Here is a 23,684-nt window from a genome sequence, read left to right as displayed (position 1 = left end):
GGGTCACCTTTAGCAAACCGTAGAAAGGGAGGCCAGGTGGAACACAGTACCTTTTAAAGTTGAGGAAGCTCCAGCGGTGGCAGTTGTTCCTGGCAGCGGGTGCAGTTCGTGGTTTCGACCAGGGGAAGAGAAGATCTCGTCGAGGAGGAAACTTGGAGTCGTTGCACTGCCCAGGGAAGATAGCAGCCGCGTAGTTTGTCGGTTAAAAGGTGCGTTCCTTTTATTCATTGTCACAGTGGTGAAGCTTGGCTATCCGGCCGCCGGGGTGCTTGGCACTGGCGATTCGACCAAGAGACGTCCTGGAAGGCGAATGACGAACTGGTTGGTCCCACCAGCTCAGAGGAAGAAGACTCTTTCAGCAGAAGATCTTCTCTTGTCATCGGGAAAGTGGGGAGGTCGTTGCAGATGGCTCAGCTTCTCCCCTCTTCGGATTTCTTGGGTCCTGTGGCGACCTCTGAAGTTCCAGTCCCAAAAGCCCTGATTTTATGCAGAAAACCCCCCATTCAACAGTCTAGCTGTCACTCATGCATGCTAAGTGGTGAGCCGGGCGGCTCACCACTGGGCCAATCAGAACAGAGTGCATCTTGGGTTGCTGAGGCAACGCAGTCCAGGGTGCCAATTCCCCCACCCACACATCCTGTGGAACCCAGACAGAGTAGCACCAGTTGGAGGGCTTCTGTGGAGAAGCCCGCCAAAAAGTGGAACAAAGGGCCCGACCTTGGTTGGAGTTACAGAGACGGACACAAACGCCATTTTAGAAAAGAGTTCTGGCGAAAAGACCCAACCAGTGATTTAATATTAAATAAACCGGCGGTATCTTTAACATTGCACCAAAAATTGGTGCGTTTAAAATCAATCGGAAAATCCCATAGGAAATATTCCGGTGGAATATTTTGCGTGGCAACCACTGCCACCAGCCAGAAACTCGACAAGGGGGACTGGACAGTGCCCCCTTGGAAACAGACCCAGGGGCAATCTAATTAACCCCTTCCAGTAATTCCACAATATGATCGTTTGTACTGGTTCTGTTCACAATTTTGGACTAGTAAAGGCAATGATGACTTTACATGCCCTGGGAGACAGTAGTCAGCCCCAGGCTATGGAGTCCATGTTTGGGGGTCACTATGACACCCCTGTGTTACTGCACTGAGGGTGCTGTGTAACACATACAATAAAACAGATGATACCCTATGGAGTAAAAAGACCCCATAGCCCATAAGCACACAATGAGTCAGACATACCTCAAATCATGCCTAAGAGTGGGAGAAAAGAGTCTCACTCTTAGCAGGAGAAAAAAACAAACCCCAAAAATCCAGCAAAGCTGCTGGGGGACTCACTAGGTTTGGGAAATTAGCCTTATAAGAGAATTCTCCCCAACAACAATGGCAGTGAAATATGGGAGTTAGGATTGCCCCCGGGATGCAAGCCCTAAATGTTCTCAGATCCACCTCCTGTTAATCCCGCTCTCTTCTTTCGGGCTCCTATCCGTATGAGCTCCACCCCCTAATCGTGGCCTTCAAGCCCTCCCATATTCTAAGGACTCCCACCTCCCCATTATCGTTAAATTGGCATTATTATTTACTGCTAGTCAGGAGCCCCAGTACGATTTGTCTGTCGTTCAAGAGGTCATTTCACATCCATCTCACCCCCCCCCCCCAATGTTCCCCAACCACCCAGTCTCCAATGTCAATTTGAACGAGATCATGGTCCGACCAAGGTATTGTGGCCATGGCCGATTCTGTGACCTACCTTTTCAAGCTAGCATCTATAAGGATATAGTCTATTCTAGAATAGGAGTCATGAACCCCTGAATAAAATGTGAACGGCGGGTCACCTTCCCCACTCGTACTATGGAGTCTATTACCCCCAGCTCATCGCTAATCTGCTGGAAACGTCAGGATTGTGCTACCTGAGAAACAGTAGAGTCGTTCAATTTATTACTATCTATTGCCAAGTCAAGGACCATGTTAAAGTCTTCCCCCTCTAGAAGCAGGCCCTCCCCCCCACCGCCTCCCAGGAAGAGGACTGCCCTACATTTGGACAATAAAAGCTCCTACCACCTCCCCCCACCTCTACACACCCTCAAACACCCCACTCAACCCAGAGCCAGGCCCCACTCCAATGGGAACTTCAGGTAGCCACGCAGATTTTAATACCTCAGCCTACTCTGCTACAGAGACCCTCCAGGGGCCTTGCCGCACCGGCAGGCACTGTATCTCTAAGCTGAACAATTAAAAGTACAAACAATCACTTAGCATGGCAGCTCCCTCAGTCAAGGTCTGGCTGACAAAGGGGTGATAAGTTTCTTAAATTTTCATGAGATTGGTGCCACGACTCATCCTCCCAGAGTAGCTCACCAGAGACCCTACGTATGTCCTACTCTGTAATCAATTTGTATTTTAACCCTTCGTATTCGAACACCAATGAAAATGGGAAGCCTCCTCTGTATCGTACCCCTTTAGAGGTGAGCAGTTTGGTCAAGGGGCCACATAGTTTACGTTTAGACAGCGTAAAGGAGGACAGGTCCTGAAACCTTAATCTTCGCGGAGCAGATTTCCAGAAAACCAAAGCACTCTGAGATGTTCCCTGCATTGATGTCTAGAACTATGTGTCCACCATTCGAAATGAGCACCAGCTCTCCCACATTGCCTGAGTCCTGTAAGGATCTTTACCCTTGTTGCTCCCAAGGCAGTCCAACATCTGGGCAGATCCAGTACCAGGCTGTCGGGTACCACTGCTGTGGGGGGGTGCCCACCACTACCAGTCACTTAATCCTTAACTTCTTTCCCACCACAGTTGTGTGCTGTAATCTTGCCCCATCGCACTAGCGAATAGTCTGGGACCTCCTCCGCCAGGTTCTGCTGTAATAACTCGCCATACACACTCCCCGAGTCTCTAGATGCTGCTAAGGCCGGTTCACGTCCGCACTCAGCCTGCACTACCAAGGATGGCGGAGGGGAGGGCGCTCCACCACCGGCCGCTCCCCGTAGATCGCGGTGGCAGTCACTGGTGATTGGATCTGCGGATGCTAGCAAAGCAATAGACCCTGACAAACTGGGAAGACAACCTCCAAGGGGACGATGTTCCCCACAGCCCGCCTCCTCGCGGGTGGTTAGGCCCTGCCGACAGCATTTTCCCAGCCTCGTCTAGAATCTGTCCGGGGCCAGCAAACAGTTCGGAGTCAGCAGTGCCTGCATTCAGGAGTTGTTGACTCATAACTTCGCTTTCCCTGGGCCAAAATGCTCCGGATTTCGACCACAGACCCCTTGGCCGTGAACAGCTTGGTGGAACACTTCTGATTTGCACGGGGGAATTTGGGGAGAGGGGTCAGTTCCCTTCCAAGCCCTGTGGCGACAGCATGGCACAGACCAGCTACTGCATCACTGCGCCCCCTGGAGGCCTACCCAAACACACTTTCTATGAGAAGGGTGACGATGCGGGGACGATTCTAGTAAATTGCATAAGGGTGCTGACAACAAATAGGAGATTGAGACTAATTAAGGATGGTAAAGGTCAGCTGTTGATCACAGCTATGTTTGCTGAATACTATGGTAGATTATACGAGAAAAGGGACACCCGGAAGATACAACCATGGCTCAGTACCTGTACATTTTGACGCTCCCACAACTGACCGATGAACAGTTGCATTACCTAGATCTCTCTGTGACACAGGAGGAGGTGGTGTTGGCATCGCCACCTTCTATAAGAAGTTCTCAGCACCTCTGTCATCCTTTGTGGCCAAGTTTTACAATAATTTCTTGATGGCCCTCCCTATCGCACTCTTACCTGAAAGCCCTTATTGTTGTCATACCAAAGGGGGGAGGGGGTGTAAACATCCCACATCATGTTCCTCCTTAGGCCCAATTTCCCTCCTGAATGAAGATACAAGGATTTTTGCAAGTGTCTTGTCCTCTAGATTGAAACAATACTTACCAGTGTTGATCTACTCAGACCAGGTGGGTTTTGTCTCGGGCAGATAATCTAGGAAAGACCCTCAATCTGTTGGCACTTCCAAAGAAGGACTTGCTGTTGATGGAGAGAACTCATTTTACAGGGTGGACTTGGTCTGCCTGCAAAGGGTCATGGGAAAATTCAGGTTTGGTAAGAATTGGAGAATTGGATGGATACACTGAACTCTGTGTAGAAGGAGGAGACTGACACACAGGTGGCATGATTATTGGCATAGACTTTTATTAATCAAAATAAAAAAGAAATCCTACATCTCCCTAACTCGAAGAGGGTTTTCCCTACTTCAACCAAAATACTAAGGATTCATAAGTAAATCAATAGGTCACAGTCCTGCGTCAAAACCCTGCTTCTGTCCCTTACACTCATAACTAAACTAAAGCTGTAGTGTATCTTCTTGGTCCAGAAGAATGACTCCCTTCTTCTGGACAGTGGAAAGCAGTTTCAATTGTAGTTGGGACCTTTGCCCAAGAGAATGACTCCTTCCCCAGGTTTCAATCCTTTTCCAGATTATAAAACAAAGTTAGTTCAAAGTTGAATGGTCAAAAAGCAGCAACGTTCTCAGTTCAGCTCCAAAGGATAAAGTTCTGATACTTAGGTGGGATCGTCATCTGAGGGAATGTCTCCCATCCTCGGGTCTCAACCCCTTTTAAGCCACCAAACCGTGTTCCTGACTAAAGTTCCAACTCAAACATCAACATTCCTTTTTGCCCATAGCTGTTCCTTCACTGTTAGGGTTGTGGAGAATGCCTCTTTTCTCCAGGTATCTTCCTTTCAGTCTTTTCACAATACCAGAGGGAATGACTCCTTCCCCTGGCCTTTTCCCAGGCTTACTGTGCAACTCACAATGCCAATGAGAATATCTCCCTTCCCGAGGCCTTTTCTCAGGCTTGGTTTGCAGTTCACAATGCCAGGGGGTATGATACTCTTCCCCCAGGCCCTTTCTATGGATTGGTCCACTTGATTCACTCTCCTGCCAAGCGTTGCTATGAGAAAGACATCTAATTTCTGTGAGGTCTCGGACCCTGGTCTCTCTTGCTCCTTAGTTTGTCCAATTTGGCTCCTTCTCTGACTAAGTACTGTCACAAGGAAGATTCACTGCTTCTGAATGTGCGTCCCAGACCCTGCTTTCTCTTCCGTGATGTTCTGACCAGCTAAGCTCCCTCTCTCGGCAAGTACCGGCTTCCAAAACCCCCACCGGCACCAGCGTCTGGCCCTCTACCTTCTCTGGCCTTTGGACGCTCTGCCCAGTGGTGGTATGCCAGGCTACACTGGTGTTTCTCTGTCCTCCTGCTCAGATTCCACGCTTCTCGTTCCCGGTTCTGGCTTTGAGCTCCCAGTGGTGGTCCAGGTTCGTTCCACGTAATTGATTTCTTCGTTCCTTAGGGACCGGGGAGATTTCTTCTTCTCTGTGCCTCATTTCAATCTCCCGGGCTGGACGGTTCTTCTGCGGTCACTCTCCCCAATGCAGCATCTCCGGCTTCTCAGACGTTCTGTAAGTCTGTCAGTTTTTAGCTTAAGCTCCCAGTCCTTCCTCTGCCAAAGCTAGAATGGCGATTACCATTCCACCAGGTATTCTTCATTGCTCTGCGCCTCTTGTTAAGACAGTTTTTCTGAACTATGACAACTCCACTCTTAGTATAAGACTGTACCACCTGAGTATATGGTAGCGTAGACAGAGCAGACAGGCTGATCTTGGGGGCGAGGGTTGTAGGAAGGTAGAAAGAACTTGTACTATACCACAGGTTCAACAGAAACGCTTACAACCAGAGGTATTCTAAAATGTAAAGGTTTATTATGAATACAGTTAGGCCAAGTTAACTCTTGGGGTAAGTACTTTGTCATAGTCATTAACACATTGTAAAAACACAACACACTGCTTGAAGGTACACAGACCAAAGCATAAACTTCTTCAGAATAACCACCAGTAATTCTAGGAAAGTCAGACCTTATCGTACACATTTAGTATAGGCCACACCTATTCATGGGGAGTAAAACCATAAATTATGTTCAGGTTACCTTACAGTAAATCAAGGGTAGCAGATCCTGTCAATCCTGCAGTGACACTCAGCTAAGGAATCACTTAGTAAACCCACCCTGTTATCAGGATACTTTTCTGAATAGTGGAACACAAATTCAACGAACAGTAGAAACCTAGAACTAAATTCAGGGTAACACTTGGTTATACCAGGTGAGTAAGACCGTATGGTGTAATATACAATTACATTTCAGACCAGGTAAGCAATAACTGTCTACTCTAATTTCAGATTGCACTAGGCAGACCGAGGTCAGCTACACCTACAGGATTTGTGTTTAAGAATGTCTCAACTATTATAGGCAGGTAAAACCTAAGGGTGTAATATACTATTACAGTTGCTTTTCATATCAGTGGAACACAGACTAAGTTGAGCAATATCTTATTTTAGGAAGGCACACAGCTATTCAAGATAAGTAAAAACCTAAGGCAGACGTATTATAGACAGGCTATACAGCAAGTCAGGGGACGCAAGACCCAGCTGGTAAACCTATACACATATGAGAAATATAGTTGAAACCCTGAAAGTGACTAGCAGTTGGGAAACTTCATCTGAGACAGATTTTGGAAATCCAGAGGTGGTTGGCTACTCAGACCCATATTATAGGCCAATGATCAGAAGGTGTCAGAATATCTTGGATGGTCTAAACCAGCTGCGATAACTAATATAGATGATCTTCCGGATATACTGTACAGTGGGGCCAGTAAGGGAAACGGTATTACCTTTTCTCACCGCATTGAGTCAGTCATGGAGAATTGGCTGAAGCCAGATTCTATCATCAGTGAACAAGTTACTGACAGAAAAAAATAGATATAGACCAGCCTCCATAGGTCCACCCTTTTTCAATAAATGCCAAACACCAGAGTGTCTGGGAGTCTAGGGCGTCAGCTTATCCTTCTAACCCAGCTGACAAGGACGACAGAAAGATTCATGACATAGGGAAAAGAATGTTCAATACGCGTAGTATGGTACTGAGATCTGCTAATGCCACCAGTGCTGTGGCAAAATATACGCATACCCTTTGGGGAGTGACTGCCCTGGCAGTGGATCATATACCGGAGGGTGAAGAGAGAGAGATTTTTAAATTTAATCCAGGATGGGAAGGATGCTATGAGGCAATCGTTAAAATGAAGCCTGGACACAGTTGATTCTGTAATGTATTTATTGTGCATTTATTAGGCGCTTGTACCAGTAAATGCATTTCAAAGCGCCCACATGGCAACAGGAGGGAACGTGGGATTGAGAATAACAGTAAAAAACAATACATAAACTGGAGGATATAGACAAACCTACTATGCCTTGTGAGTGTTCAGAACGTGCAAGTGCAGAGAGAGAAGAGGGTGGGGTTGTGAGAGTGGGGTGCCGAAGTGCTGGATTGACCATGCTTGTAGGTGCGCAGCGGATGTGTCAAATGAATTAAGTGCTAGAGAGCAATTGAGCTGCAATTTGGTGGTAAGTGCAGGCCTAGCGGCATAGGCCAGTGGGTGCAGAGGCAAGTGCTTTGTATAGGCAGAGGCGATAAGGTGTGGGAGGCCAGGGCCCCGAGGACACATACGGGCTCTGGTCACCAATCACAGCGACTGTTACCAGTGGAAGGGAAGGAGGAAAGTCTTGAGGAGCCTCTGGAATTTGAGGAGGTCCATTTCAATACGAAGAGGAAGGGACCCTCACAAGAGGTAGCCAGCAGAAGCAAGAGATCTGCCTCCTTCCCTCTGTTTAGCGAGCAGCTTCACATACACAGAGCTGGTACCAGAGGAACGTAGAAGTCTATAGGGAGAATATTTAGTAATGGCAAGTTGCAGATAGCCTGGTCCCTGGCCCCAGACAGCCTTGTGGATGATGCAGAGGGATTTGAATTTGATCCGTGCTGCAACCGGGAGCCATTGAAGAGTTTTTAGGGCAGGAAAGATTCAGCCCCGTGGCTTGAGGCCATGGATTAAGGCTTGCTGCAATGTTATGGATTAACTGGAGGGGTCTTGGACAGGAAGAGGATAGATTCAAGCAAAGGCTATTGCAGTTAGTCCAGCCTAGTGAGAACCAGAGCACTGGTAACATTGAGCTTCTGGGGGAAAGTGAGAAATGGGAGAATTCCATTGAGAAGGAAGAGTTGAAAGTTGGACTTCTTGGCAATGTCCAGATGTGAAGGAGGTAGGAAGGATAGAGAGGAGTCGAAGATCACTCCAAGGTTTCTGGGTTAAGGAGAAGGGTGAGAAGGGTGGGAAGGAGTTTTTTTTTTTTCTTTTTTTACAGGTGTTCAGCGCCTCTGGATGCTCAGAATTCAGATCGATGGTCGTGGAGACCATCGAACAAGTTCAGTGTGCGAGTTAAGTTGGGGAACGGCCTGCTCTTCCAGGAGTTTCCCAAGGATGGGGTGATAGAAATAGGGCAGTAGCTAGGTGGACAGGTAGGACCTGCTAAAGGTTTTTTCAGGAGGGGGTGCACAAGGGAGTGCTTGAGGGAGGAGGGGAAGGATCCAGTAGCAAAAAAGTGGTTGCAGAACTCAGAAAAATCGGGGCCAAGAGAGCCAATGTTGTCCTTGATGATTCTGGAAGAACAAGGGGTAACCTGTTTGGAGGAGACTTTCGTAGAGCTGAAAACTCTGGTGACCCCATCAGGTGTGACAGGGGAGAAGGAAGAGATAGAGGAAGGAGGAGAGTGAGAGACCACAAGAGGCAGGGGGGTGGGAGAGCAGTGGGTAGCAAGGGTGCTCAAGATGTTCAGAGTTTTGGTGGTGCAGTGTGTGGCCAGTGCATTGCCAAGGGCCTGGGAAAGAAGAGGAGAGGAGGAGAATGCAGAAGGGCTGGCTAGTTCCCTGCAGATTTTAAAGAGTTCAGCCATGTTGTTGGAAGCACCCGATACCCAAGCCTGGATGTGCGCCCTTCTTTTTTTGGCACGGATGGAGAGTCTGTATTGTCTTTGGAGCAGGCAGCAGACCAGTTTGTCAGAGGGTGTGTCTGAGGTTTGCCACTTCTGTTCTACACTTGCGTTTCAAGGCTGCAAGTTTGGAGTTGCACCAGGAATTGTGCTTGGGGGCAGATTTCAGGTGGATCCTCATGACTGGGGCAAAAATGTCCAGTGTTAGTAATGGCCAAGTTGAGGTTGCTCAGGGCAGAGTCAGACGTAGAGTCAGGGGTGGGGGGAGCGGAGGGGATGAAGGTGGATGCAAAGGCAGCAGCTGATACTCGTTTCATAGGGCGGATGTTCGTGAACGCGGTTGGCAGGGCTGGGGAGATGCAGTCAGAGGGCCAAGGGGACACCCAGGTAAGAAGTGGAGAGAGTAGTCGGACCACGAAAGTGATGTGACCAGAAGGGGTGGGGAGGAGGGCGGCGGAGAGGCCAAAGTATGAGGGCATCCAGAGTGTGGCCAGCCAAGGTGGGTTGGACCAGAAGGGAGGATGGAGAGGGATGGACACGTGCAGAGGTCAAGGAAGAGAGTGGAAGCTGAGATGGGGGAGTCCAATTGGATGTTTGAGTCACCAGGAGGAGGAGATTGAAGGTGGTTGAGAGAGGAGCAGAGGTCACCCCATTCAGAGAGGAACAGGGTGGTAGTGCCAGGGGCCTGTAGATAGTGGCAATAGTCAGAGAGTTGGCGGGAGAGATGACCAACTTGCAGACCAGGCTCTCGAAGGAAGAGTAAGGCTGAGTGGATATGCGGCAGGCCGGGACCCACTCAGAGAAGATTAAGGCAACCTCACTGCCAGCACGGTTTGGTTGTGGCTTGAAAAATATCTTGTAGCCATCGGGTAGATGGCAGTCGAAAGCAGTGACTGAGATGGCATTGAACCACGTCTCGGTAAGAGCGAGAATGTGGAGGTCAATGTCTTCAAGAAGGAGTCCTATGTTGGCAGAGTGTTAGTTGGCTGAACGGGCGTTGAATGTGGCCAGGTTAAGGAGGTCTCCCCCTTTGAAGGTTTTCCAGTCGGAGTGGGAGGGACAGAGAGAACCGATGGGGAAGAGGCAGGTGCAGGAAGGAAGGAGGTTGATGAGGGACGGCAGACACCATTCAAAGAGGAGGAGGTTGGGTTGTGGACCCTGAACCAAGATCGGGCCAGTGTGGTAGACATTAATGATGCAGCATGATAAGAAGCCCGCCAAAAGGACTTCCCAATTGGTGCCACCATTAATGGGGGAGGATGTGAAAAGTGAGAGAGTAGAAATTAGATGAAGAGTCCCTAGATCTGGGGAGGGGACAGAGAAAAGGATATTGGTGAAGACCTGTCTGGAAGTTGTGCTAATATAGGTGTCTCCGATGGGTAGACTGGGGTTGGCATTGAGGATGTATTATTTTGCTTTTTTCTTCCACACTTTGTGAGAGATGGAGGATAGGTAATAGTGAAGCAGTTACAGAAGATAGGAGAGATGGGGAGGGCCATGAGGGTGACACAGGATAATTGAATGAAAGAGGGGAGCTGCACAGCACAGTCCTGGCCCGAACTCACAAGGTGGCCTAGTAGTTAAAGGAAGGAGGGGCACAATGGGTGCAATGATGTAAAAGCACACACACCCCTAGATTAGATTTGTTTTAAAGGAACACAAAATGCAGTGCACAATGGGTGCAATGATGTAAAAGCACACACACCTAGATTTGATTTTTATAAAAGGAACACAAAGGTGCAGTGCACAATGGGTGCAATGATGTGAAAGCACTCACACCCCTATAAATGATTTAAAAGTGGATCACAAATGCAGTGCGCAGAGGGTGCAAGATATACAGCACATCCACCTAGAAACAATTTTTTTGTTTTGTTTAAAAGAACACAGAATGCAATGAAGAGAATGTATAGTAGTTGAGGAACAGAAGGTAGGCTGAGATCGACACAGCTTTGGGTCAGGAGTTAGAAGAGGAGGCAGCAGAGCATTTTAGCCATCACTCAATGGGTCAGCAGAGACCATGGAGATGAGATGAGCCCAGGTTCGGTGGAGAGCAGGGAATACCAGTCTGGAGCCGAATAGCTAGAGGGGTGGGGGGGATTCAGAGATGCTGTGGGCACTAGGCCCAGACAGGGCCTTAGCTGCTGGTCTTTGCTGGAGGGACCGGCTTCCACCTGCCGGCGCCTCTTTTTAGCTGTAGTAGTCAGAGGCAGCCAGTCATGGTGAAGACTGCAGCTGCAGGGCAGTTAAGGCTCCACGCCCATGAAGAGGGTGGCCATCTTGGAGGAGATATTCAGAAGCGGAGGGCAATATAGATGGACATTGTGCAACCCCCCCCCCCCCCCCCCAAGGAAGGATTCAGCCTTGCAATTACCTCAAATGCTAGCGCTATATTTATAAACAATTATGCTTCTTCTGGGGATTATTTTAACATGCATGCTTGGCCGAAAAAGTGACCAATTCTCTTCTTTAGCCTCCCCAGCCAGAAACTAAGCCCCACAGGGCCTACCTTCAGTGGGATCTGCTCCAAGACGCTGCTCCAGCAGCTCACAGTGCAGCTAGCGGCTTCTCCTTCAGCCTGCTTGAGTGAAAAGAGAAAAAAAAGCAGGGCAATGGCTGCCAGTATGGTATTAAGACGCCTGGCATGGCTAAGGAAATTAGGTTTCACACTAGATGTCCATGCATGTTTGCTGGACCTGCTCTTTGATGGGGCTCAATTGTTCGTTGAAAAAGCTGATGGCAGCTTAGAGAAACTTCAGGCTTCAAGAGCAGCAGCTAAATCTCTGAGGGCTTCAATAAAACATACTTCACAACCCTCAGCACATGGGTAGAGAGGATGTCCTTTTAAAAAAATGTTGTTCTACCATTTCAAGAGGGAGGGGACAATACTTTCAAAGAGATCAGAGAAGTACATCACGTGGATCCAGAGGTAGAGTGGGTAGAACTCCTCGGACAATACCCTCTGAATTGCCTTCAGCTGTGGCTGGGTCAGGGTCAGCAAAATCTCTTTGACTATTAATAAAAGGTCTTCAACGTACAGTGTTGTGATATAAACAATGGCATACATTTCAGAAAAGAAGCTCATTGAGACATCTTATAGCATGTAGTGAACATTACTAAACGTTCATTGCATCTAACTACAGTATCCTTTCCCTTCAAATGAGACCACAGATGTCACCATTACATACTTTGTTAGACTCCTTGCTATATGCCCAACACTCAATAAGTCCATATGCCATTATTGTACAGCAATTCTTAGTGCTTACGCTTAGTGGCTTTAAGGTTAGGTAAAGTTGTGTTATCACAGAACTCTCATTCAAGCAGTGTAAAGTCCCCAAAAATGAGGAAAACTGAGGTAACGTTTGGAAATCCTGAAAGAAGATTCTACTCGAGTAATAACAAATGCATTAGTTGCCCATCACTCGCGCAACCTCTCTGCACTGACCACATGCTATGTCAGTGCATTTAATAATTTGTCCTAGTGATGGAGGTTGGACAAACAGACCCATTGTGCTGCTCCATCCAGGCCCCATAACTCTTCCACCGCAGTCACTCTGAATTCAGTGACTCATTGGGTAAGACCAAATCCTCGAACAAACTTTAAAATTCTACATTAAACCAATATGAAAAGAGTATAGTAAATATCGCAACCCAGGTTTTGTGTAAATGGCTTTTATAGGATTTAATCAGATGAGCCACAAAGTAACTTGCACACAACGTTTTCTTTCTTTACAGAGTAAGAACATGATCTTGGATCAAGCATTCAAGTACATAAATGAACTCAAGAGGCAAAATGATGAACTTCTCCTGAATGGCGGAGACAAAGAACAGGGTAAGGATTGGGTACAGGGTGGTTAACCTTCAACAGTGTGAATGCGTTATGCAACAAAGTACAAGTGCAAGGAGTGTGTATGTACTTAGTAGATCCCCACAGCACGTTTACCCAGTTTAAAGGCTTGACATTTTGTCCAGTTTGGGTTTGAACTCTGTCATCTGCCATGGTTCAGAAGTTCACAACTAATGGAGAACACTAGTATTTTGTAGTTAATATAAACATTTATAATCACAGCTGTTTAGTTAAAAAAAATAAAGATGCATTCTGGCTGCAAATGTACATGTCTCTCCAATGTTGTCCTCTTCATAGAGCATTCCAGACTACCTCCCTCTTTCTCCACCATTACAGCTTGTTTAGTCTCTCATGTTCTGAGAACATTTAGTAACGTTGAGACTCCACCATGTTTCCCAAAGGTAAACTTCTGGAGCTTCTCACTTTACTGTTGGGGCTGTCCCCTTGTCAGGTCTGAGATGAAACAACCTATAGTACTAGGTAGGGTTTACCACCAAGTTGTACCTGACTCTTACCCGGGTAACATGAACGTGCATCCAGAATTCACTCTTTGGAGGGGAGCAGGGTGGTTACAAAGTACAGTTAGTGTTAATGTTAAAGAACATTTGTACCGTGCACTATCGCCACCGCAGTGGTCCCCTGGCGCTCTAGCGGCTCTGAAAGAGGAAGGGGAAGGGTGGTTAGTGGGGAGTATCTGGAAAAGTGCAAGAGAGCAGTGATCTGCTGTTGGCGGCCTCAGCCCGGTGGGTCGTTGGCTGGCCCTGGGGTGTTTTGCGGCCAGTAGTCATGTATTGTTGTGCGCGTCTGTGTGTTTTTTGTTTTGTTGTTGCAGTGAAGTGAAGTTTTTGTGGTTTGTTGTGCTGTAGGTTTGTGGTTGTTTGGTTTCGAGTTTGAGGGGTGTGTGCAGAGGGGAAAATTGTTAGTGCAATTGGTTAGTTGGCATCTTTATGCTCAATTGAGGCGCTGGGCTTCTTTAATTTCCCCAGGTGGGGTTCGGGAGCGCCCCAGCCTCTGTCTTCGGGGTCCCTTTCACATCTGGCCCCCTCCTTCCCAGTCTTCGCTTCACACCCATACGGCTAGTGCACCGGCCTATGTCCACAGCTCATATATTGTGGTGATTGCTAATATCCCGATAATTCCACTATACTGTGGTACCCGGTGGCAATTTCTGGACGAGTGCAGTGGTTGGGTGGGGAGTTTATTCCGACTCAATTCGGGTGTCGCCCTTGTTCCCCTCTAACCAGCGTCCTCCGTCCAGGTGCCATGGGAGCTTCTTCACATAGGGAGATGTCCACAGTCTGTACTGGGGGTTGTCCGAGTCCGTTCATTCATCCCTTTTCTTTCCGATTCGGTTTTAAGTTTGAGTCTGTGGTGTTGCAGAGCCAGATTTTTAGTAATTGCCTAAATTTTATGTGATTTTTTTTTTATTTTGTTTTTCTTATGTCTTTTTGGGATGTTGTTCCAGGTTTTTGTGGCTAAGTGGTAAAAGGAGGTGCCTCCCCGTTTCTTCTTGAGGTATGGTTTAGATTCCAGGCGGATTTTGTTGCTTGACCTGAGGGGTCTTGTTGGCTTGTAGATTATTTTTTTTGTGGAATTCTGCTCCCTGTCCATTGATTGCAGTGTGCGTTACGCACATTGTTTTGAAGGTGATGCGATGTTTTACTGGTAGCCAGTGTATTGTTTTTAGGGCAGGGGCGATGTGTTCTGTTCTTGATAGTTTGAGGAGTAGTCTGGCTGCTGCATTTTGGGTCCATTGTAGTTTCTTCAGGAGGAATTCTGGAATTCCGAGGTAGAGGCTGTTTGCATAGTCGATACTTGATATGATTAGGGCGATGATAGTGAGTGTTTTTGTGCGTGAAGGAGAGGAAAGGTAGGATTCTTCTTGCCGTGTGGAGGAGATTTTTTTTTTTCTTCGAGGGGCTTGGGTGCTCCGACGTATTCCATATCTGACAGTAATCGCCACAGCTGTGCTGCTTCGGAAAATTTTCGGCATCGATGATGTCGATGCGCCGTCCTCGAGGACCTCCTCCGAAGGCCGACATTACCCGATGTGATAAGTAGGACGCATGACGCCCATAGCCACAGTTCCGTTTTTTCAGCGAACGTGTTCGCTTCGTGAATCTCGGTACGCCTCGACTCTTTGGAGTTTCTGTTGTTCATCTTGGTTCTTTGAACCTGTTTGTGTACGATTTCTTCGTGAAGATGTCTACCTCATCTTCCACACCGCGTCCGGCTTTAAGAAGTGGCAGGACTGTGGGTCCAAGATGTCGGTCACTGACTCGCACGACGCCTGCCTCTGGTGCCTCGGGGAGGCCCATGACACGGATGACTGTGTCGACTCCCAGTCGCTCACGTCGAAAGCCTTGCGGGAGCGCAAGAAGAAGTTATCAGTAGGTAAGGTGTCCAAGCCCCGGAAGTCGAGGTCTGCGGGGCTTTCGACAGACGACTCGAGGGGCAACTCTCTGCGTCGTCGTCGGAAGTCCAGTGGGTCTCGGTCCTGGAGTCGGTCTCGCCACTCCTCTGCCTCTTCGAGGCACACCCGGAAGTGCTGTCATCAGTCGCCTTCCCCGTCCTCATCCGAGGACTCCGCCCGTCGGCGGGTCGCTTACCCCACCAAGCATGCGACACTGTAGGAATGGGCTTCCTTCGGGAAGAAAATGTTGGCTATTCTCGAATCGCAGGGCACTGGTCCGTCCGCGCCTCCGAGTGGGGTCGGTCGTGATCATCCGAGTGACGCCGCTCACACGCCTTCGGGCTCGGGTGGTTGTCGCGATTCGCTGGAAAGGGCCCGCTTGGACAAGGGGAATCGTTCTCGGCATGCCCGGTCCAGGTCCCAGTCCTCGAAGCGCTCAAGACTGTGTGAACCTGTGAAGTCTTCGAGGAAGACGTCGACGCCTGTGGCGCCAAGGTCGTCGACACACTCTCGAGGCTCCGCCTCCGAGGAAGTCGTCGGCGCCCAGGATGTCAAGGGACACGCTCGGGGCTCCGCCTTCGAGGACTGTGTCGACACCGTCGATGCTGTCTGCGCCGTCTGTCGTCGACGCCGATTCTCTCGACGTCTGCGCCGATTCACTCGACGCCTTTCGGGGCTGTGTCGACGGGGGTACCCCGTGGCTCGGGGGAACCACCTAGGAAGGCTCTGGCCAAGGTCAAGCATGGCTTTGGTTCCAGTTCTGTGCCTTCTTACCGCCATCTGGAATTCATTTCAGAGGTGAATGAGGGCTCTGATGATGGCATGGTGCCTGACACGGTGCCTGACGAGATTCTCTCGGGCCATAGCCAGTTTGAGGACCTGAGGCAGTCCCTGCATGATGCTAGTAGACTGGACACCTCTCCGGCGGTGGAGTTTTGTAGGCATGAGCCTGGCACTCATGCCGATTCTTCGTACCGGCGACTTATGTCACGGGTCTCCGAGTACTTAAGATGGTCTGCTCCCCCAGGGGAGTTTGTTCAGGATGACCTTACAGATATCCTCGACATTGGTCCGCCAACTGACCCGGTACTGCCATTCCATATGGCTCTGCAAAGAAGGGTGGCAGTGGCTTGGACTGCTCCGGAGAGTCTCCCAGCAGTGAGCAAGTCTTTGCTGCGAAAATACCACCCAGCCAGTAGTGACCCCTGCTACTTATCCAAGCACCCTACTCTGGAGAGTTTGGTGGTGCAGGCGGCTACGGCCCCGGCAAAGCAGGCATCGTACCCTACCATCCCTGCCTATAGGGACGACAAGCGTTTTGACGGCTGGGCGAAGAAAGTGTCTTCTGCAGGGGATATGGCGCTTCAGGCGGCCAACTCCATTTGTGCCTTGTCACGTTTCACGCACACTCTGTGCAACTGTTTCCTTGGCGGCTGAACATATTCCCGAAGGGGATGAACGGGATGGTTTCCTTGCCATGGTTCAGGATGGCAAGAATGCTATGTGTGAGGCCGTTCAGTCGGGTTTGGACATGGCAGATTGCGTCAGCCAGTCCATGGCGGCGAGCACCGTGATACGCAGGTTGGAGTGGTTGCGGAAGTCGGGTTTGCTCCTGATGTGCAGGCCCGGCTCCTCAACATGCCCTTTGACGGGGAACATCTTTTTGGCAGCAGGCTGACGAGAGCCTTGAGAGATTGCAGACCTCCAAAGCTGCAGCCAAGTCGTTGGGCGCTGCAGTTCGACAACCTCCGCCTTTTTTCGTCCTAGGGGACAGCAATGGAGGGGAGGTTCCTTTCGTTATTACTCATCCTTTGGTAAAGCGAGAGGAGCTGCCAGTCAAAGGGGCCACCGCAGGAGTGCCAGAGGTGGAAATCAAGGTACTCGAGGTGCCAAGGCCACTCGGGCTGTTGCCTCTTTGCCCTCAGGCAATGCTGCAGCCGCTTCAGCTCAGTCATGAGGCCATGTCCCATGGTTCGCCGGTTGGGGGAAGGCTGGCGCAGCATCTTGCGGAGTGGCGCGCCATTACTTCAGATGTGTGGGTTCTGGAGATCATAACCCACGGTTACTGTATTCCTTTCCGGCAGAGGCCTCAAGACAATCCACTGGGGAATCTCTCTTTGAAGAGTCTGGATCCGCTCCTTGCGCAGGAAATTAAATCCCTGCTGGAGAAAGGCGCCATAGAACTGGTGCTTGTAGCGGAGAGGAACAAGGGATGGTATTCCCCTTATTTTTTAATTTCCAAGAAAGACGGGGGGATTGAGACCCATCATGGACTTGCGCGGTTTGAACAAACTCCTCAGGAAGGACAAGTTCAAGATGGTTACTCTCTCTCAAGTCCTCCTGGCCCTTCAACTTCAGTACTGGTTGGTGTCTCTCGACCTCAAGGACGCTTATTTTCATGTGCCGATCCATCCAAAGCACAAGAAGTACCTGAGGTTTGCGGTTGGCGACTCGCACTTTCAGTTTCGGGTCCTGCCGTTCGGATTGACCTCTGCCCCAAGGGTCTTTCACCAAGCTCATGGTAGTGGTGGCAGCGCACCTCAGGAAAGGGGGATTCACGTCTACCCCTACCTGGACGATTGGTTGATCAGGGCGCGCTCTCCCGAGCAAGTCCTGGATCATCTGTCCGTCACCTGCCACTCCCTTCACAAGCTGGGCTTCTCCCTCAATTTAAAGAAGTCCCATTTGACACCAACTCAGAGGCTCCAGTACATCGGAGCATTGCTCGACACGTCCCTGGGGCAGTGTTTTCCACCCGAGGTGAGGGCTCATCACATTCAGCAGATGGTGCACAAGTTTCAACTTGCCCAGACTCTCCCAGCGTTCGAGTTCTTGAGACTGCTCGGCCTCATGGCATCCTGCATTCTTCTGGTGCCAGAGGCCAGGTTGTGGATGAGATCTTTGCAATGGACACTCAAGCTCCAGTGGTCTCAGTCCTCCTGCAGGATGTCGGACCCGGTTCAGGTGCCGTCTTCGGTCGCCCAGGACCTTCTGTGGTGGGCCGACGAAGGCAATCTGATGAGGGGGGCTCCATTTTTGCTTCCCTGGCCGGAGGTGACGATCGTGACGGATGCATCCCTCACAGGATGGGGAGCTCATGCCAACGGGCTGACAGTCAGCGGTCGTTGGTCTCCGTCGGAGTCCAGACTCCATATCAATCTGTTGGAGCTGAGGGCCGTCAGGCTAGCCCTGAAGGCTTTTCTGCCGACTGTGCGAGGAAAGAATGTCCTGATCCTGATGGGCAACACGGTGGCCATGCACTACCTCAACAAAAAGGGGGGGGCAGGGTCAATTCCTCTGTGCAGGGAGGGGAAGCAGCTCTGGTTCTGGGCAATCCAGCAGGAAGTTTCGATCTTGGCAGTTCATCTGGCAGGAGATGAAAACGAGATGGCGGACGCTCTGAGCAGGCAGAGCGCGATCTCTCACGAGTGGGAGCTGGCTCAGGAGATTCTCCTGGAGATCTTCGCCCTTTGGGGGACCCCTCAAGTGGATCTCTTCGTCCCCAGTGTCAACCGGAAGTGCGGGAGGTTCTGCTCACGGGAGTTTCCTCCAAACGGAGCCTTAGGAGACGTGTTCGTGGTGGAGTGGTCATTCCCACTGCTGTCCTCGTTTCCTCCAGTCCCCGTCATCCCGCAAGTATTGTGGAGGTTACGGAGATTCGGTTCCCGGATGATCCTCTTTGCTCCGGCGTGGGCCCGGAGGATGTGGTACCCAGACCTTCTCGACTTGTCCATCTGTCCTCCCTACCGAGATGATCTGCTCTCACAGGAGGGGGGTTCAGCTTCTCCATTCAGAGGTCAGGTCCCTCAACTTTCACGCTTGGTTTCTGAAAGGTTGAGGTATAAGGATTGGGACCTCCCTGAAGAAAAGATGGAGGTGTTGCTTTCGGCCAGAAGGCCCGCAACAAAATCCCTGTGCCGTTGCCGTTGGAGTAAGTTTTGCAACTGGTGCAGGGTTAAGAATGTGGATCCTTTTGCATGTGAAATTCCCATGGTTCTGTCTTTTTTGCTTTCTTTGGCCTACCAAAGATTAAATGGCAGCACTGTCCATATTTAAGCACTCGTCTACAGAGTGTTCCTAATTTAAAATTCCTTTAATTTCTTAGTTTCTGAAAGGGCTCACTAATGTGTTCCCTCCGTCACCTTTCCGGGTGTCAGCTTGGGATTTGAACCTTGTTCTCAAGTTTCTGATGGGTGCTCCGTTTGAGCCTTTGCATTCATGCCCTTTGCATTCATGCCCTTTGAGACTGTTAACTCAGAAAAATGTATTTTTAGTTGTGGTCACTTCCGCTCGCAGAGTGAGTGAGTTACAGACACTTTCAGTTAAACCACACTTCACTGTGTTTCATAAGGACAGGGTTGTCCTTAGAGTTCGTCCTTCTTTTCTTCCGAAGGTGGTGTCGGAATTTCATTTAGGCCGGAAGGTTGTTCTTCCAGCATTTTATCCTCCTCGACATCCTGGTAAGGAAGAGGAGAGGCTCCATAGGCTTGATCCTAGGAGAGCGTTAAGCTTTTATATTTCACGCATGTCCCGAGCCAGAGTGGACGATCAGCTCTTTATTGGTTACGCTGGAAAGCGTTTGGGACAGGTTGTGACGAAACGGACTTTGTCTCGCTGGATTATTTTGGCTATCTCGGAGTGTTGCCGCTTGGCGGGTAAGGACCCCCCGGTCGGCTTACAGGCCCATTCTACCAGGGGTATGGCTGCCTCTACTGCCCTGCAGAGGGGTGTTCCTATTCGCAACATCTGTGATGCAGCGACCTGGGCTTCGGTACATACTTTTGTACGTCATTATTCCCTCGATTTCCATCTGGGGGCAGGATCTGGCCTTTGGCAAGGCGGTCCTTTACTCCGCAATTTGATTGGGCATGCTAAAATTCTGTTTTCTAAATTCTTTTCCCACCTCCTTGCATTGGTACTGCTTTGGGAGTCTGTCATAGATATGGAATACGTAGGAGGACCCAATCCCCTCGAAGAACAAGTTACTCTCTTACCTGGTAACGTTCTTTCGATGGGATGGTCCGACAACGTATTCCATTTCGCTCCCTCCCTGCCCGCTACAGAATTTCTTATGCGATTGCAGCTTACGTTTCCGCAAGGCTTTGTGTGTCAGACTGGCAGAAGACTGGTGGCACACGTTCTGGGAAAAAACTACAACTGAGGCTATGGGCGTTGTGCGTCCACTTATCACATCGGGTGACGTCGGCCGTCGGAGGAGATCCTCGAGGACGGTTCATCGACGCAGATGCTGTATATTTTCCGAAGCAGCTCAGCTGTGGTGATTACTGTCATAGATATGGAATATGTCGTCGGACCATCCCATCGAAAGAACGTTACCAGGTAAGAGAGTAACTTGTTCTTCTTGACTGTTGCATTTACTCGTGCTTCTAAGGTAAGGGTGTTGTCCATCAGGACTCCCATATTTTTTACTACCTTAGATGGTGATGTTGCGGTTCCCATTTCCGTTGGGAGTGAGGATCCTCGTGTCACTCCAGTCGTTAACGTTTGGAGAGGATTTGAAGGGTTTAATCCATACAGTATCTGTTCTGTCTGCTAGGAATTATTTAATCCAGAGTAGTGCTGTGTCTGTTATGCATATGTCTTCTAGTCTTTTGGTTAGGGTGTCATGACTAACTGTGTCGAAGGCTGCAGAGAGGTCGAGTAGAAGGAGGGCCGAGGTTGTGTTTGAATCTGCGTTGGTTTTTAGGTCATCCCAGATGGATAGTAGTGCTGTTTCCATTCCTCTTGCGGGTCTGAAACCGACTTGAGGTTGGTCCAGCAGGTGGTGTTTTTCTACGTATTCTTGGGTTCATTTATATAAGTAGGTTTCCATGAGTTTTGCCGGGTAGGGAATGTTTGAAATTGCCCTGTAGTTGGAGAGGTCTTCTGTATCGCCACTTGTGTTTTTAAGAAGTGGTTTGATATATGCTGATTTGAAGGTCTTTGGTACAGTTCCTGTTGCTAGAGAAAGGTTCATAAGGTTTCTGTAGTATTCTGACGGCGTTCCTTGTGCGAGGATTGATTTGTAGATGTCCGGGGGACAGGGGTCCATGGGTGATCCAGCTTTCTTGCTGTGTTTTACCAGCAATGCAAATGCCTCTGCTGATATTTCAGGAACATTTTTGAGTTTGTGCTGAGGTTCTGTGATGGGTTCACTTTGTAGTATGTTGTGGTCGGTTAGTATGTTTTGTATGGATTGTCATATGTCATAGAATTTTTTTTAAATGGTCTGCAAGGACGTTGCATAGTTTCTCTGAGGGGTTGGGGTGTTGTCGCAGCATGGTGGGTTTCTCATCTCTTTAATGATGTTAAACATTTCTTTTTGTGTGTTGGAGGCATTGGTGATTCTGTAATCATAATGCCTTCTCTTCGCCTTTTTGATTTTCCTTCTTGCATGCACGGATTTGTCTCTGGAACAGTGATTTTTTTTGTCCGGGTTGTATTCTTTCCTCCATTCCAGTTCAATTTTGTTGTTTTCTTTTTTCATTGTGCTTAATAGTAGGGTGAACCATTTTGCCATTGCTCTTTTTTTTTGTTGATGGGGTGAATGGTTTTTCTGGACGATCTCTTCGATTGCATCTGCGATCCATTTGTGTAGTAGCTTAGCTTTCCTGTCTGTCGGTTAGCTCTAGTTCTGCAGTTGACGGTCTGGTTAACTCCAGTTGTTCGAATAGGGTGCTTTCTTTGACGTGTTTCCAGTTTCTTTTTGTGGTGGTTGAGAGTTTAGGGGGTTGGATGGAGACTTGGGTAGGCAGAGTGATCACGAATGGGATGATGAGATGGTCGCTCCACAGTATTTGTATCGGCGGTGCCGTGGTGAGTTTTTCCTCCGCGAAGATTGCGTCAAGGGTGTGTCCTTCCGAGTGTGTTGCCCCTTTTACTAGTTGTCGTTTCATGGTAGTGAGTTGTTAAGTCAGTGAGTTTAGGGAGTTGGCATGACTGTCTTCAAACCAGATGTTGAAGTCCCCCAGGATGATTAGGTGTTCGTGGTTGATGGCTATGTTGGTGGTGGCTTCTATGAAGTTGTCGACGAAGGTTGCATCATATGTCAGTGGTCTCTACACCAGGATGAATGTGATGTTGGTTTTTGGGCTTGCTTTTAGGTGTATTACCATGGTTTCACAGTTGGGGGATGTTGAGCGGTTCATCTGTTTTTATTTTCAGGTGTCCTTTGAATGCTATTGCAATGCCTCCTCCTTTTTTTATTTTCCTGTTTATTTGGAGGCATTTGAAGTTGGTTGGAAGGCAGCTTTGGAGTGTGATTTTGTAGTTGTCGTCCAGCCATGTTTCTGTGATGAACAGGATGTCAATGGCATTGTCATAGAGTAGTTTGAAGATCTCTGTTGTTGAATGTTTTGACATGGATCTTGCGTTTATAAGATTGCAGTGGAGTTTGGGGGGTGTTGTTTTGGTTGGATTTTCTTGCTGAGTTTGTCTTATGATTGGTCTTGGGGTTTCCTTCCTGGTCGAACTCTTCCTGAGGTTTAGGGTTTCGGGTGTCGCCGTCTTCGAAGAGTTCTTCTAGGTTCTGTTTTGGGTTTTTGTTTTCATCGGGTTCGTCTTCGAAGAGTTGTGGTTGTCGATTGGAAGTTCTTCTTGCTTTGGTGATGAAAGGTGTTATCGCATCGGAGGTATGTTTGTTGTTACTTGTGTTAATCATCCTTCTGCCCGATTGTGTGGGGTAGTTTGATGTTGCGGCTTCTAGCATTGGGTTGGTTTCCTTGTTCTTTCTGGTGACCTGTGGTCGGTGAAGTAAGGAGTTAAGTAGAGGGATTTGTCTCTTCTCTGTGTTGGTTCTATTCTTGTTCCTGACTTTGGGGGTGCGTTATGTAGTTGTGGTTCTTTGTTGCTCTTCCGGAGTGTTTGTTGTTTCTTCTATTTTTCTTTCTCTCAGGATGGGTTGTTTGCACGGCATTGTAAGAGGTTGTTTAGTCTTTGTTTGCTGATGTCCATTTGGTTCTGCTTTGGTCTGGTTGTCTTGTGGCGTTGTAATGTGCATGGAGGACTGTCCGCTAACAGTTAGGTCTCTGTCTGTGGGTGGTAATTTCCAGCTGATGTTGGCTCGTTTAGTTGCTGTCTAGAGAGGGGTGGCGTAGGTGGATTAGGGGTTATATCGTTAGGTGTTCTCAGTGGCTCTCTTTAGTGTCCGTCTCCGTATAGGTGGTTCACTGCAGTGTGCGAGCAGTGAGGGCTTAGGGAGGATATCTACTAGTTGTTGGGTTATTTGGAGGGGCACAGCTAGGATATATGCCTTATGAGTGTTAGCCTCTAATCAGGGTGTCACATCACAGTAATTCACTGGTGGGTTCTGTCTCCCTTTCAGGGTGAGTTGATCAGCGGGGTTTGGGAGACCTGTCTAAGGATCCGTCAATGAGATCTGAATATTGTACTATGCAATCTAGAGCTGGAACCCCTACTAAGCTTGAAAGACATGTATAGTGGGAGAGAGCCTAACGATGCAATCTAGATATCATACAGTGCAATTTGGTGATAGAGCCCCTACTCGATTAGAGAGACCTGTATAGTGGGAGAGAGGCCTGTCAATGCTTTC

The 23,684-nt window shown here is 48.9% G+C and overlaps 1 protein-coding gene across 2 annotated transcripts in view; it reads left to right on the top strand.

The window, feature by feature from the left end:
• USF3 (upstream transcription factor family member 3) overlaps positions 1 to 23,684 on the top strand; it is a 412,604-nt gene that overhangs the window by 334,047 nt on the left and 54,873 nt on the right. For both annotated transcript variants that reach the window (XM_069635868.1, XM_069635867.1), the window contains one exon: positions 12,609 to 12,705. In XM_069635868.1, coding sequence (XP_069491969.1) covers positions 12,609 to 12,705 — 97 coding nt within the window. The remainder of the gene's footprint in view (positions 1 to 12,608; positions 12,706 to 23,684) is intronic.

Source organism: Ambystoma mexicanum, chromosome 7p, assembly GCF_040938575.1.
Source record: "Ambystoma mexicanum isolate Mex_15411 chromosome 7p, UKY_AmexF1_1, whole genome shotgun sequence".
Classification (NCBI taxonomy): domain Eukaryota; kingdom Metazoa; phylum Chordata; class Amphibia; order Caudata; family Ambystomatidae; genus Ambystoma; species Ambystoma mexicanum.
Note: the sequence above shows the minus strand (reverse complement) of the source record. Positions and strands in the feature narration are given on the sequence as shown.